Source organism: Bemisia tabaci, chromosome 9 (genome assembly GCF_918797505.1).
Source record: "Bemisia tabaci chromosome 9, PGI_BMITA_v3".
Lineage (NCBI taxonomy): Eukaryota > Metazoa > Arthropoda > Insecta > Hemiptera > Aleyrodidae > Bemisia > Bemisia tabaci.
Genome location: NC_092801.1, coordinates 25,372,626 through 25,389,744, shown reverse-complemented (window position 1 = coordinate 25,389,744; position 17,119 = coordinate 25,372,626). Strand labels below are relative to the sequence as shown.

General features: G+C 38.4%; 1 protein-coding gene across 2 annotated transcripts in view; it reads left to right on the top strand.

Moving 5' to 3' along the window:
- Window positions 1-17,119, top strand: part of LOC109037765 (cathepsin B-like cysteine proteinase 4) — a 35,985-nt gene that overhangs the window by 5,643 nt on the left and 13,223 nt on the right. Inside the window, exons 6-7 of one of the 2 annotated variants that reach the window (XM_019052588.2) lie at window positions 575-691; window positions 2,116-3,256. In XM_019052588.2, the coding sequence (XP_018908133.2) occupies window positions 575-691; window positions 2,116-2,318 (320 nt within the window). In that variant the 3' untranslated portion in view covers window positions 2,319-3,256. Of the gene's footprint in view, window positions 1-574; window positions 692-2,115; window positions 3,257-17,119 lie in introns of those variants that run through there. The other variant, XM_072304132.1, reaches the window with a different exon arrangement.

Below are 17,119 nucleotides of genomic sequence, written 5' to 3'. Positions count from 1 at the left end.
CAGCGAAAATTACTGAAATTAGCTCCTAACAATAGTACTAACACTTTTATTTGTCAGTTGTCTCGAAAAGTGTAATTTTCTCGCTCATAAGGAAAGCTGAAGCCTACATGAATCAAGGTACGCACTACGATAGTATTGTGAGGAATTTTATAATAAATCCTTGTTTCTTCTTCGCCCTACTGAGTTGTTCAAAGTGTATACAACGAGCTGCAGTTGGGTCAAAACGCCGAAATTGAGATGTCATTTGTTCATACTACGAAGTTTGTTACGGTAAACATTTAGTGTGCGATTTCTCTCAAGTAGATAGTTTTTTTTTTTTTTTTTTTTTTTTTTTTTTTTTTTTTTTTCCCCATGAGTGGGAAGTTTGAATGTACGCATCAAAGACCTGTAATATCTTGGTTAAGATTTATTTTTAATAACTAATTAATACGTGAAATTTTGCAGAAAAACAAGTATCAAAATACTTAAATTCACCCTTTGTCTAATGGTCCCAACAATCAATAAATACTCCCTTATCAAAACCAGTTTTTGGCCTTCACGTTGCGATAATCAGTCTAATTTTCTGTTTTTTCAGCATTTGATGCTTTCTACATGGAAAACAATGTTCCATATATACAATGGGAGATAATGCATAATGGACCTTTAGTGGCTAGTTTTGTTCTTTACGCTGACTTTCTACCTTATAAATCAGGTAAATGTTTTTCCGTGCTCAAATATTACAATGGGAAAAGGTTTCAATAACGCATCCTTACTTTAGCGTATTGGAGAAAAAAAGAGACCTTAGCCATATCCATACTCATATTCTCCCAGTTTTCTTGATGTCATCTTTCGTACTTTACAGCAGCCTCCCGCCCCATTCAGTTGTTACTTTACTGTCTGATTTTGATTAAAATTCCCCCACTTTTTAACCTGCGATGATTTCATCACTTAATCATAAGATATTTTATTATATCCTAGGCTAATTTTTAACAGTATGATAATGTTAGTAAATTTCATTTATCCAGATTGTTTCCTCAAATACTGAATGTCCTGAGGATGGAAAATTTGATCGAAAAGCTTTTTATTATGTAAATGAATAAATATTGAAAGCTGCACCCAACAGGGCTAAAATCATACATGGACTGCATCTTGCAATAAGGAGCCATTATCTCTGGCCTTTCCATAAAAGCACCTTTCTGCATAGGGAAACTAACGACTCATATGCTGTTTCTGAAATGAGCCAGAAAAAGTGGTCCCATATTGCAAAATGTGGTTCATATTTCGAGGCTTCGGTCGGATAGCGGTCAAGTGAGGAACCCCGACCTCAGAATCTCAGTGGCGCGGCATACTTTGCAATACATCAATTGATCTACCATTTAAACCTTAGGAAAAGTATCGATAACCCGGGTATTCGCAATAAACGTCCCAACAATAGATTCTTTACCGTAGCTTCAAATGGAAAAATATCGATAATCGATCATTCACGCCTCACCACTGGCGGATCCATTAGGTTGGTAACACTGGCTTCGCTCGGTTCAAACCTGCAATCGATTTTTAAACGTCCAGCCCACTTACAAACTAGGGCTCTCAAACTGGCACCAATTCTTCTATTTCTCAGCCATTTCTGCACAAAATTCCTTGAAAATTTCAAGATCTGATCTGTGATGTATCTTGAACACATCGGTTACCTTCAAAGATCGTCGGGCCGACAATCTTTGAAAGGCAACAGTCAACAGTTCCATCGATGCACCGAAAAAAATAATATGCTGGTGTAGCATCTAGGATGTCAAAAATGTGTCTGGTGATCCTAAGATGCTGCCTTTACTGCCCCCGCAGTTGAATTTGCATTCACAGGATGTAAAAGTAACTGCGGGGGCAGTAAAGGCAGCATCTTGGGATCACCAGACTCATTTTTGACATCCTAGATGCTAAAACAGCATATTATTTTTTTCGGTGTGAGTCTCTTTGAAGCTCCTAGTTTGAAGGTGGGCTGGACGCTTTACTGGAGGCGCGACCTCTTCAGGAATCGATTTATTATCATTTTAAAAAACAGAGGAAAACAATGTTGCCAAATTGCTGGATCCAACAATGAAGAGCCTTTGGTTCAAACTTAAGAATCTGTCCTCTTCTTTTCAGGTGTCTACGTGCATACGGAAGGTCGTAAGATAGGCGGACACGCGGCCCGGATAATTGGCTGGGGAACCGAGAATGGCTTGCCTTACTGGCTGGCTGTCAATTCTTGGGGGACGTCATGGGGGGATAACGGCTATTTTAAAATTTTGAGAGAATACAATCATTGTGGGATTGAAACCTCGATGATCGGTGGTAATGTAAAATGATTCATTGCGTAAGCATGGTCACTTCTTCCGATATACTGCACCAAGATTCATACTGCCGTGCTAAGGAAGAACACCGTATGAACATTTAAGAGTTGCCAAATTTCCTTTGATAAAACGTGTTTTTATGACAACATTCATGAACATTTTTCTTTGAAATTTTCAGATATTTTTTATTAAATTGCGTACAAAATTGTCTGAAAATTATTGGGGAAAATATTCACAATTTTCCTTGTAAATTCGGTTTTTATCGAAGGAAATTTGGCAACGTCTGGAGGCTCATACGGCGTTCTTCCTTAGCACGGCAGCATAGCTCACTCGTTTGATCTCAGCAAAAATATCGCGACCTATCGCATACTTCGAATGGTCCAGGTCCATTTCTGTGGAAATACTTCTGGACTAAAGAACGGTTTAAATGAGCAATTTACCAAAATCCGAGCTCATCTGACTTAACTTTTGGGTAATTATTAATGACTCCATTTCATTTACTAGATAAAATATTCGAAGGAACATAGAATCAGTTCCTCATCTGGCACCCGGGTGCCTGAGATGTTAGCTTATTGTTTGATGATGCTCAAATAAGTCTTTCGCTCCGAAACGTCAGCAAATTCAAAGGGCCTACCGCAAATTTCAACACGACGACGAAACGATTTTTCAACAACTATAGAAACCCCATCCTATTGAAATCTATAAAACACGTTGGTGGATCCAGAAAATTGGCCAACAATGCTCCAACAATAAATTATAATTTACAATTTAATGTTTATATGCTGAACTTTGGATTTTTTTTTTGATCATTGCTCTAAAATGTCACACAAGAATATGGAATGAGAATGTCAAACAATGCAAACAAAGACTGAACTGTATGGTTAAGATATTTCCATCGTTTTTATTGTTTCCCCTATAAAAATATAATCAGACTGCGAATAGAGGCAAAGAAACATTCATTTCCATTTTTCTGACCCGCTTCTCCTTATTTGATTGGTATGCAAATTCGAACGCATCATTATTATTCGATCGAAGGCGCGGTTTCATTCGTCGGGCGGAAGGAAAGTTAAATTTTATTTTCCACCCTTCTTTTTAAATTTCTCAAGAGAAGTAGAAGACTCGTTACGGGAGCAGTTGTTTGAATGCATGAAACTGTGTTCAGATAGTTTGATTGGATTGCATTTTTTCCCACACGTCGATTCGCATTCTAATCTTTTATTGTTATACGAGGAAAGTTTAAGCAGATTATCCTCATTTTCTCGCGTAAACTTATTTTCCCCCGGCTATGTTCAATTCATTTTCATTGCTCTTCGCGCCAGCTCTCATGAAGCTCACCAATTTAAACAGAGGCAATTGGTGCAGTAAAGAATTTAAGCGCATCGCAAAGGGTTTTTTTTCTTTTTTTTGTACGTAGATTAACTCAAAATTATGCCACGGAAAAGTATCTGATGTCTTTGAAAGAATAATCAATGCATTATCATTGATAGCACAGGAAAATCACTGTTATTGCTCATGTGTATTTCGCCTCAATACGCGGCAATGTCACCATTCAATGAGCCACATAACCGATACATTGCTCAGCTCTGAGAAGAATTCTGTGCAAAAATTCGAATGATGTCAAATTTAATCCGATAGAGCATGCGTTTGTTAAAAAAATCACGAATGTTTTCTCTAAAAACTTGCTGGAATATCAAATTAAACTGCTAATATAAAATGGATTGCATTTTGCAAAAAGGAGCCAAGAGCATTCTAATGTCGCTACGATTGTGCAACTTTGTATACCTCGCAAATATAAACTGATTATATTTTGCAATAAGGAACAGGGCTATACCATAAAAGCACATTTTCACATAGTTAAACCAATGCCATGTATGTTGTTTCTAAAATGGGCCAGAAATATTGCTTCCTTATTGCAAACTTACTGTAATCAACTGATCATTTTGAACAAGTTTTGACGTAACTCCCAATTTACTATAGATTTAAGAGGAAAAGTGCCGTCGTAAATTTAATTTTTGCATAATTTCATTAATTTCATTGCGGAGATAGCAAGTTGCACAATCCTAGAAACATCGGAATGCTCTTGGTTCCTTTTTACAAAATTCCATCCAAATAATCCTTCAAATAAATCACTGAAATGGAAAACTTTCCAGCGGGCTGATTCTCAAAATTAATTGACAAAGCTATACATTTAAGAAGGCATAGGGAGTATGGAGCAATCCTATTGGTTGAAATGGGTGCTTCCTGTAGACTAAGGAAGGAAATGATAGATTTACTATCGGGTCTCTCGTGGGTTATAGTTAGTTAGTCTATTAGCTACCTCCTTTGTTCATTGCAACCACCCGTTTCCACCAATAGGATTCCTCCATATCCTTGTTGACTTCTTTGTCTATCACTTTGTCGATCAATTTCAATAATCAGCCAGCAAGCAGGCGTCAGAAGAGGCGTTCAGCGAAAAGCTTGATAAAAGGCATTCAAAACGAGATGGAGAGAGGAGACATGCCAACCAGTGGCGTGGCATGAAAGATCGATTATTATCGATATTTCTCCATTTGAAGCGATGGTAAAGAATCGAATATTAAGGTGTTCGATGCTAACACCCAGTTTATCGATCCTTTTCCATAGGTTTGAATGACGGATCTATCGATATATCGCAAAGCACGCCGCGCCACTGATGCCAACCCCCGGAAAATCTCCACCATGACCGACTTCTGTTGCAGTTAGGTGTCGCAGAGTGCCCTAACTCGCTGAGAAAGATGCCAGTATTAAAATATATACCAATGACACTGATTTAAACCTACAAAAAAAATCACTGATTTTATTTAATTTGTGAAAAATTGGCAGCATCTGGTTGTTGGTAGGACGGGTGACCGTCTGACCAGTGACCATGCCACGCAGCGACGAAAATGAAACGTTTCTTTTAAGCCTTTCGCTAAACAACTATTCGTGTTTACAGAATGTCCGTGTTGCATACTCACAAAATTGAAGGCGGACTGACCTTCTAGACTCCCACAACATCGTATTATTAAGGTCTTAAGTCTAAATAGAGCGGGACTTACAGCGCCTTGCTATACAACAATTCGTGTTTACTGAATGTGCGTGTTGCATACTCACAGAATTGAAGGCGAACCGACTCTCCAGACCCCCACAACATCGTTATTATCAAGGTCTTAAGTATCAATAAAACGGGACTTTCTGGCGCCTTGATATACAACAATTCGTGTTGACTGAATGTGCATGTTGCATACTCACAGAATTGAAGGCGGACTGACTCTCCAGACTCCCACAACATCGTATTCTTAGAGTCTTAAGTGCCAATATTCGGGGACTTACGGGGTTTTTCCTTAACTCAGCAGTGTGGGTCACTTAAAAGCTCATCCCCGCTCAGCGATGAGACGACACACAGTGACGGGCGCGGTGCGGTCGAACTTTCTCCGAAAGTTCCGGAAACGCCAAATTCTTTCGCTTTCGATGCCGCCCCGTCTGCTGCGGGCCGCGAGCGAGAACAAAGAAAACGGAACCGGAAGGAGGAGAAAAATCGGAAGCGACTTCGGGCTTAACGGGAAGTTTACGAGGCCGAGAAAAAGCGAAACGTTTTCCGACCCATTTGCTGGCCGCAAAGACCTCGGCCTAGCCCCCCCCCCCCCCCCCCTCCACACGCTCACAAGCTGCCGAACCCTCTTGGCACACTTGATGCTGTGGCTGAGACTGATACGCAGCACAGTGGGTTCATTTTGCTGTCTGTCGTTCCAAAATTGTCGCCAGCCTGTCTGAATAAAGAAGGGTGATAAAAAAGAAAACCAAAAAAAAGACTGTTCTCAAAATTCAAAATGAAAAGAAGAACAATAGGACTACATTTTTCAATCAAAAACTACAGTCTTTAGCAAGTTCAGTAAAACACAGCGCATAGGGAAACTAATGGTACATACATTATTTTCAAACTGAGCTAGACATAGGAGTTCAATAAATTGTGAAATGTAGTCCAACTACAAGGCTTTCCAAATGAAAATGCCAGACCTTTCACGGAGCAAAATCTTTAGCTTTTTAAATCAATTATTGGTTCATGTAGGACACCACTAATAATGGTTGGTGAACTTATGATTCTCGAGCTGTGAACCATACTCAGGTATGTATCGTCAGCTTTCGGTAAAAAATTCGTCTTTTTATGGTGAGATGGATAGAGTAGAGCTCTAAGTATCACAAGATTGAATTTAATATATTAAGAATTTCCTAAAACAATTCGTGGATTCGTGGATTCGTGGATTTCCTAAAACAATTCGATTCGTGGAAAGTAGTATTGATCAGACACATTGAAATGATTAAAATCCCAATTCAACTTTATAACCGAAATTGATGTAAATAAACCAGTCTTTGAAAACATTCTCATCAATTCGGACTTCTTGACAAGTATCTTTTCACCATTTATGCTCGATTTTTGTTCACTTTGTCAAATAAAACGATAGATCTCAAAACAGCATGAACTTGAACTGTAGCCAAAAGAAACATGCACCACAGTGACGAAAACACGATTCCATTTAGACACAGATGGTTAAAATTGCCAGCGCCGAAAAAAAGTGTCTAGATTTCACATTCGGCACTTTTCAAACGCAGGTGATTAACTATGATACTTGTTTCATTGGTAATTGGCGGTGAAACATTCCGTCACTACTTACGTAAGGTTGAAACTCACAATCACTGGATAGGTATTTCTTTGCAACGCAGAAATAAGAATCCAGCAAATTCACAATTTCCACCACCGTGCGACCAATGGAGAGGATTTCCAGTCATTATCACGTCGAGTGATGCTATTTACTCTTAATGGTTACTATAAATTACGGAGGAAAAAAAGAAAATCGTTGCGCACCACATCGTAAGATCTCAGAGCACTGTGCAACTATTTTAAAGTTTTAGGGGTGGAAAAAATTAAACATCCACTATTCAAGGTAGAAAAAGTTCTCCTCTCAGACGAAAACGCAAAATAAATTTGACTCAAAAACTTATTACTCCTATTTTCAACCTTCTTCCGCGGTGCAATCTTGTAATCTTAATGTATTCGTCGTTTGCGGGACGAAGGAACGTAACTCCAATCCGAGGTTGCAAAATTGACTCAAATAATTTATTTTTTTAAAAAAATGCATATGTGCAAGGCTAGTCCAAAATAGATCTGATTTTTGCATGAGATTCGGGTACAAATCATTGAAATTTTTAGTTAGAAATGCCTATGGTTCTATTGGTGGGAATACAATTTGCAAATACAATTTGAAATATAATCACGTTCTTTGTGAAATGAACAACAAATTGAAGATCATGATATGAAGTCATCTTGTAAGAAGGGATTTTAGCAGAGAAAAAATTGACAGATCTAGAATTATAAGACAAGAAAAAAACGGTAGAAATTAAGCTAGAATTGTGTTCTTGAGTCTCTTTATTTGTTTCTTCTTTCTCAGTTTCATTATACTTCATCAATATTAATTATTTTTGCTGTTTGCTATTGAAGGCGGATTTATTTATTGAATTCCCTTGATTCTGAATGTAAGTCTAAATAATTATAGCTTAGTCTCTTAATTTTATACTTAGTTATGGGAGTGAAACTAACATTTTTTTTCTCAACATTTCCTTGACCTTGGAAGAATACCTCGACGGTATTTTGATTATCCTGATCGTCATATTTATTAAGAAATAAAATTTCTTTCTTTGAAAGAATTTTAGATATTATTCTTTTAATTATTTCTTACTCATTGTTGCTCGTTGTTTCTTGTTCATAGTTACAGCCAAAGGCGAGGCGTGACTGCAGGGCCGGATACAGGGGGTGGCCACATGGACTGCGGCCCATGACGGCAAATTTATGGGGCGGCAAATTCTGTATTTTTTTAAAATATAGGTATAAAAAAATCGGATTCAGGAAAGTAGAAAAGGCGACAAAATCTCTCATCTCTAGAGTATATAGTAATTTCTAATTTTGTCGTTGTTCGGTGATACAAGAGGTAGCACATTAAATTAGTCGATTTAAAGAGAAACCCAACACCCAATTTGACCTGGAGCGTCGCGGCGCCGAGAGCAATGATGACGAAGATTCTGAGATGAAAAGGAGAAACCCTCGGCGCAGCGGTCGGCACGTAACACATATTAGCGCCTGCAAGACTGCATGAATACTTCACGCATTGCGTCAAACACAGTGCGGTCAGCAGCCGTCGGCCGTCGGCGTGAAACGCATAGCGCCTACAAGCCTGCATGAATACTTCACGCATTGCGTCAAACACAGTGCGGTCAGCAGCCGTCGGCCCTCGGCGTGAAACGCATAGCGCCTTCAAGACTGCATGAATACTTCACGGACTGCATCAAACCCAGTGCATTCAGCGCGTTGCGGCGGCGGAGGTTAAAATTATTAAATCACATTTATGTTTATTCTTTCATAATTTTTTCGTTCATTTCTTATAAATGGAAGGCCTGATCCACAGAGAAATAAGTGTACGGAACTTAACTTTCGCGCAAAGCTCCGTGAAATTTTGCTAGTGTTGACACGGCTTTCACAAAAAATGTGCCCAACACAAATAAACGCGTCATATGCAACCCCCCCTCCCTCCGGCACGTTCACTTGATGGTTTTCATTGATGTTTCAAAACGAATGGAAAGGGGGCGGAAAAATACAGGCGGCCCATGGGCGGCAAGAAGGTAAATCCGGCCCTGCGTGACTGATCGATTTTCGATACTTCCCCATTAGAAGCTATGGTAAAGAATCGATTATTAGTAACGTGTCCCTTGCAAACTCCGTGTTCATTGATCCTTTCCAATTGGTTTAAATGGCAGATCAATCGATATATCGCAAAGTAAAGCCATCGGTTACAGCAATTTTCATTCGAACGAATCTCGGATTCACCTTGAAACATTCTCACATCCGAGTCCTCGATTAACACGAAGTCGATCCTTGCTACCGTGCTAAAGAAGAACGTTGTATGAGCCATCAGGCGTTGCCAAAATTCCCTCAACAAATCACAAATTTTCAAGACAATTTGTGATTATTTCTCCTCCGATTTTTCAGAGAATGGAGATGTTGCATGTGTGAGGAATTTGCGATTTGACCATTGATTCTTTTGTAAAAGTTCGCGAGAAACACGAAGGTGCCACTGGTTTTTTTCTGAAATCAACTCCTAAGCTTAAAAAAAGGTCTCAAGTTGAGGCCAAAATGGAGGGGATATCCCACGCTATCCTGAGAGTCCACCTCCTCATCAAGACAAACTCTCCATGCAAAGACATAGGGAGCAAATACATTAGCAGGGTTGCCGTGTTTTCAGTTTTGGAGTCCCCAAATAGAGCGAACTTTTATAAGAAGAATCAACAGTCAAATCGCAAATTCCTCACTCATGCAACTTTTCCATTTGTGACTATTTTCTCTCCAATTTTCAGAGGATTTTGTGCGTAATTTGATCTAAAAAGTCTGAAAATTTCTAGGAGAAAGATTCAAAACTTCCTTCAAAAATAAATGTTTTCATAGACGGGATTTGGCAACGTTTGAAGTCATATACGGTGTTCCTACTTAGCACGGCAGCTCGGAAGGGGATACTCGTGTGAGCCCGATTGGAGAATGTAGGGTACGAGGAAATACGGTGTGACTTATCATTCCATCCGCGGTTTAAAACACTCTTCATGCCTGTCCCTTTCCTTTTCCCGATCCCCCATCCCTTCCCCATCCTTCCCTCCCCCCTCCTCGCGGATGCATCGGGAGAGCACGTCCCTTCCGTGGATTCAACGCCTCCACATGGCGCGCCCGATGTGGCCTCCAAACGAATGGATCATCACCTGCGACCGATTTTCGACTGCTGCGAGACCTTAATCGTAGAATACAAAAAAACATGGATTCCTGATTTAACAATTAAATGAGATCAGAGACAACATATCGATGGCTACATTGCGGAAACGAGATATTTCGCTGAAATACGACGGGAGGATATCAACAAAGGTGTGAAAAGATTCATTCGGGAAGGGCGACATTTTAAATTTTTTGCACTTTTTTTTCAAAGTTTTTTCTCCCTGGCTCTGATTTGTTACATAATGCTAGGTGTGACCCCTCTTTCTCCCGAAGTGCGTTACGTATTACGTGAACGGCCCTTTAAAACACATTTTCACGGGAGAAAAATGAAATTGCTGATTTAATAATTTTGTAGTTTAAAAATATGTCCAACATTTTTCAAACGTACATTTTACAAAAGTGGAAAGGTAGTAGTCAATACCCCAGGGTGGTTAAAATATTATTATTTTATTGTACAATCTGCACTGAAACATGTCGGGCACTTTTTTTAACTACAAAATTGTCAAATCAGCAATTTCATTTTTTCCAAATATGTTTTGAAGGGCCGTTAAAGTATAACGTAACACACTTAAGAGAGAAAAGAGGTAAAGCCCAGCGTTACGTGACAAATTCGAGCCGGGAGGGGATTTTGAAAAAAAAGTGCAAAAATTGGAAACGCCGCCCTTCCCGAATGAATCTTTCCACGCCTTTCTTGATCTCTTCCCGTCGTATTTCAGCGAAATATCCCTTTTGTGCAACTTTAACCATCGATCTGTTGTCTCTGATTTCATGGTACCCAAAACTAGGCCCCACCCCGCCTGATCTAGATAAGTAGACATCTACGAAGCTGCATGTCTGCTAGGGTTGTTGATTTTTCGAGTAAAAGTGAAGCATTAATTGTGTATGCCATTATTCTAAAGCCGCAGAGGAATAATAATTCAAGGGAAAGAGTGAAAGAGAGAGAGAAAAAAAACAAAAAACATGGCAATGTTGCTGTTAGCAGTCCCCGTAAAGGGAGCTCTCGGAACTCTTTGTGCTTGCAAATAAATGCTAACTGGTGCGTTATTTGCATGCGAAACATAATTGGGTGTCCGACAACACAATTTGTAGGGCGCGCCGTACCCTTGTCGCGTTCAGGTATTCCCTCCAATCGGATGCCCTGATTCTCATGCATTTTCTAACTTAAGTGTGGGTAAAAAAAAAAAAAAAAAAAAAAAAAAAAAAATCCTTTAGTTTATAATACCTGCAAAGAGAGTGGGTAAGAGGGGATTCGCATTCAGGACAACCACTGACTTACACCCTTTAATCACACGTTTGGAATAGAAGTTGCCACATAATATGCATAACCCCAGTAGCAGAATGATGCTCAAATTTTTTTTAACTATCTCTGAGAACAAATAATATGTTTGAGAGATGTATCTTTAAACGGGGCATATAATAAAAATATCTCAATAAGGCTTTGAAACGCTTGTGGAGATAAGAAATGGTGGCATTTAAACGCTTTTTTAATTTTTTCAGGTCAATTTTAATCACACGTTAATTCTAATCGATCGTGCCAATCATACCAAATTCTTTCATTAATTATATTGATTTTTCGTCAACCTTGTGAACGATTTAATCCAAAATTTACGGGTAACTTTACCCAAGAATTTATGAAATGTTGCTAAAAACTTCAAAGAAATATATTGATAATCATTTTCATCAGTAAATAATTAATAGCGGGAAATTTTGCAACATTTAAATGCTCATACGGCGTTTTACCTTTGCTCGTTGGCGGATCCAGAAAATTGCCAACACTATTTTTCTCCATTTAAACCTGAGGCAATGTATCCTTGGAGGGGCCGAATGACCCGACAAGAATCGATTATTTAACGTAGTTTGAAATGGAGGGAATCCGTCATTGTCAAATGGTTGGATCCGCCCATGCTTTATTTGCTTAGCAGTAATCTTAAAATTTGACGAATTTAAATGAAAAGGAAGTATTTCCTTAATGACATTAGCTGTGTCATACATGTACATGCATTCTTATGGATTCCAAGACCCAAATCACAATGGAGATCGTTAAGGAAATATTCAATGGATATATTTGAAGATATTTACGGAGATATGTTTTTTTATTTAAAAACGCCCAGTTTACGAGAATCACCATAGGGCTGCTGTTCACGTCCCATCGGATGGACTACTTTATGACGGATAGCCACGCCCTATTCTGATTTTCGGAATACGATCTTCTAAAACTATTGTTTACCCAGTACAACAGTGTTTTACGATTGTGGTTCTTGCATTAGGTCTCTGGTTAAAACAGAGATCCTCGTCAGTTGAACCGATTCTGGGAGCTGCGATGACTTTACCCGGCACATAATTATTGCTCGTTGGCATACTGCCAAATCATCGGGATATATTCAGGAGGGGCGTTTCGTGTCTGTTCAGCAGTCAGCCTAAGTGATTTCGATTCATCAAGGGGCTGTATTTGATGGTCGTTTCTCAAATCGGAACCACCCTAGGAGCATTGACTGTTAAAAAAAAGAAGGAGAAGAAAAAAATACTAAAAATGTTTGAAATAATAGTCTCTCAAAAAAACTTTTGAAACATCCAAGCTGGGAAATTTTTTTTAGTCCTTTTTAATTGAAAACGCAGTCTTGCTCTTTTAAGTTTTTCATCGCCTTCTTTAATTAACTTTTATCAAAAGATTTGCTGATATTTGAAATTATTTTAATTTTTATGTGGCGTACATTGCGGTTTATTTTGCGTTTAGCATGAATGATTTTTAGAATTAAATTACATTTTGATGCCGATTTCTATTTTCTTAGATTATTTTAATTATCTTTCAATTATTCATAACTTTTCATTCAAAATTAAGTTCAATTAAATTTTACTTAGAAAAGAACAAAAATAGTTTTCTCGCTCGTTTAATTTAAAAACATTTTTGACGTCCTTAAAAGACCAACTTTACAGACAAAGTTATTAGGGCACCCATTGACTATAGATCGATTTAGATCGATTAAGATTTTGCGGATAGAAATTATGCAATGACTTGTTATTGTAAATACCGTGTCTAAGACCCTTTTGGCGTGACTAGAGTCCCTTTATAGAGAGAGTTGAGACAACGCGGCTCGTGGGCATCACAAACGGGAATAAAGATTACACAAATCGGACGTCAGCTGAAATCTTTGATCAACCCATTCCCGAATTCCTATCTCCGTTCCTTCTCTCATTCTGTTTGTTCCTTGTCGAACCCGTAATTCCTGGTTTCAGGGCATTCCGTCAACTATTTTTTGTCCACACACCTGTTTTGTCCAGTAGTTTACGTCCACGTGTCAAATAAGCAACAGTGGCTTGGTCCAAGTGTCATATTTTAGTCCGTATGTAAAATTATATTGACACTAATGAAATGAGAAAATTAAGAGAGACGGAAGAGTTGTTGTGGTAACTCATTTTTTAAATGAAATGTTATTTCCTTCTTTTGATCAATCTTTTTAAATTGTCATGGGTGAATATTTGGTTTTATTTCCATCCTTACAATTTTCGATGAAATATGAACCTTATAAATACTTTTCTTTTAAAATAAAAATATTACCTTATTTTTACTTTTTACTTTTAAAATAAAAATATTACTTTATTTTAAAAAAATTTACATTTTTCAAACAAGGCGAATATTTATAAACCCTTTTCCAAGCGATGGCACGATGTTAAAGTCAATGAGCAGTAGTTGTGTCGAGAGAATCTATGCACAAGTGAATAAAAGAGGGGAAAAACCGAGAAGCACGCAATCTTCGGTTTTAGCCCATTTGTACATCGATCTTTCAGAGTCAAATATGTCCTATTTTGAGTGTTTGGTTGCGATCACACCACGCTGCAGCATAGCAAAAGCACAAAACATAAAAAAAAAAAATTAATGTGCTTTGAAAATCATTAAATACGACAAAGAAACACCTTAATATTTACAAAACACACATTAAATTTTCCTTTCATATATATCTATTTTTTTTATCAATTTAAATTAAAGTAATCCATGCAGAGTGTGCAAACATATAAAAATTATGAGTTGTAATACGCTGACTCCGCGAGTTTAAACAAGAGGCCCTAGCATAAAGCGGAGTGATGCGACGTGCTGCCAGCACAAAACGCGCACTGGCGCCTACAAACCTAAGCAGATACTTCACGCATTGCGCAATGCTTGAGGTATCCCTTAGGTTTGTAGGCGCCAATGCGCGTTCCGTGTCGGCTGGCTGGCCGGCCGCGCCGCAGCGTGCCACGTGCCACGGCGCTTCACTATTTCATAATAGATGTGTTGTACAGTATTACACGAAATTGAAGGCACTCCAACAAACCAACAATAAGAATGACAGGCATCCTTTAAGAGTACGAAACTTTCCTTTAAAAATAAGTCGAGATAAGAGAGATAAAGGAGCATTCTTGAGTACCTATGCCGTCAAGAAGATTTTCTTTTGCTTCAAGAATAAATTAGGTGAACAAAAGTGGGTTTCTGCTTGATGTAAGTGACTTTCCTTTTTATAAAAGCATCTTTTCTCCTTCAAGAAAACATTATTTACTTTATTAACTCATAAGGAAATCTTCTCGGCGGTAAATTTGAGGATATTTCTCCTTAAATTAGGTCACTTGTTCCTCTAATGAAGTTAAAAATCATACTAAACGTTATTAAATACAGACACTAAGACAGTAAGTTTTTCGACTACCGCTCTCTTTTTGTTCTCGTCACTCGATTTAATTTGCGAGGGAACTTCGTGCTTTTGGAAGATGCCATCAATCATGATACGTTGGGATGTCTTCGATGCTATATGATACTGTGCAACACCTCCGTGGCAAAATTGTAGCTCGAAGCGCTGCGGGAAAACCAGTACCGAAGCGAAGTTATCATGCACAGGAAAAATATGAGATCCTTTAGCTGAGGCAAATCAAAAGGTTTTCCAGTTCAGGTATAAAAATATCTGATTTTCTTGAAAGATAATTAAGTCCTGTTGCACCAAAGAGGTGTGGAGTTTTAGTAAATTTTCTCTCATGGAAATAACGCTCCCTCATTTTTACCAAAAATCTCAATCATATATTTTTCTCCGTTGGAGCAAACTAACCAAAAACAAAAAATGAGCAAACCCTCATTCTTCCAAGACACTAAACATTTTCATCCAAAAACGTCGTAAGTAATAGTCGTTTGTTTTTACATGTAGACCAATTAACTTTGGGTCTCAAGTGGTAAGTGGACCAAAACTCCCCTTCCGAAAAAACGCGTGGACGTAAACTACTGGAAAAAACAGGTGCGCGGACAAAAAATCATTGACGAAATGTCCTACAATCTAATTCCTCGGTCCTTTCTAGATCATAATCTTTACAAATTGATGAAAATGTAATCTTTATTCCCGTTTGTGACGCTGTGGAGGCCTAAAATACGGCAACCAAGCAGAAAGGGGTTCACATTGTCTAAACTCTCAGTATAAAGGGACTCTAGACGTGACAACCTTATTCGTATATTTGCACGCGGAACTTACTCGAAAAAATAAAATAATTTTACAGCATGCTTGATGCTAAAAGTGTGTGCCCCGGTCTTTTAATGCTGCTGAGTTACTTCTAGGGTTAATTGCACATCGTAAGGATGCTAATTTAACTGCGGTGGCAGCCAAACCACCATCAAGGACTCGTTAGATATATTGTTGACATCCTAGGTGCTAAAGCTGAAAATTATTTTTTCGATGCTCATACTTTTTATGACTCAGCCATCAAAGGACTTCCGTGACAAGCCAGACTTTCCCACTCAGTCAAATGACTCACGGCTAATGAGGCTCGTTGCCATGCAATTTGGCACCATGCCGATGGCCTTTAAACTCGGAAAGCATAGTTAGAAATTAATTGTGGCTGTAAATGTTGGCATAGATGCCGGAGACAAGATAGCTTCGGGCCCGACAATCATCTCGGCGAATATTAAACGTCCAAACTAAGCAGAAACCCATTCATGCAATCTAATTAGCCATAAACACGCCTTCAATAATTTAAAAGCTCTCTTCCGTTGGGTTGACTTTTTCAATTTTGCGGGGATGCCTCTAAGCCTTGTGTTCCACATCCGAACACTCGTTTTCGACCCTCGGAGCGGTTTCGAGGTCACACGGAAAAAATTAATAGACACATGAGAGAGTCAATCTAAAGGAGATTACGTTCGAATGAGGTTATTATGAAGGGATGCAGAAAACTGAACTTCCTCGTGCTTTGGATGCACGTTTCAAGAGGATCAATTATGCAAACTTTCGTTGGGATGCCAATTAGACTTAACAGAATGGAACGGGGGCAGATTTTGAGGGGAAAATGAGCTTGAGGATTCTTTACCTTAACCAGCCGCGCATTTTCCTTTGTGAAAAATGAAAGTCAAGAAAAGATGTGTTGAACATGAAAATAGGCATAGGACTGTATCTCTAACTCTGCATCTTAAAGAATTAAAATTACATGTCTTTTATTCTCAATTCGATCCGATATACCTTGGAATTTTTTTGTATAGCTTGTTCCAAATAGTATACATCCTTTTTGATTATAATTAGAATGACCGAATTGTAACAATGTTTACGTTTACAGTTTTACAGGATATATGCTTTGAAGGTGGGCAAATCAGTTTAAGTCCTACTTATTCTAATGTATTTGTTTTATAGATCAAATTTGAAATTATTGATGATTGATAAATATGAAAATTCAGTTGCAGGACAAACACACCCGCCTAAGTTTTTGTTGGTTAGGTCGATTCTGATCAGTCATTCTCAATCCGTGTAGGTAAAAGTGTGAATTTGCTAGATTATAATCAAGGGCGGATCCAACGATTTGGCAACAACGGATTCCCTCCTTTTAAACCAACGTTAAATAATCGATTCTTGTCGGGGCACCTGGCCCCTCCGAGAATCGATACATTGCCATAGGTTTAAATGGAGAAAAACAGTGTTGTCGATTTGCTGGATTCGCCAGTGATTATAATCACGTTTGGTCTCAAAGCTTGCTTGTAACAACACAGAGAGGTATTATTCCATAGGTGAGAGGTAAA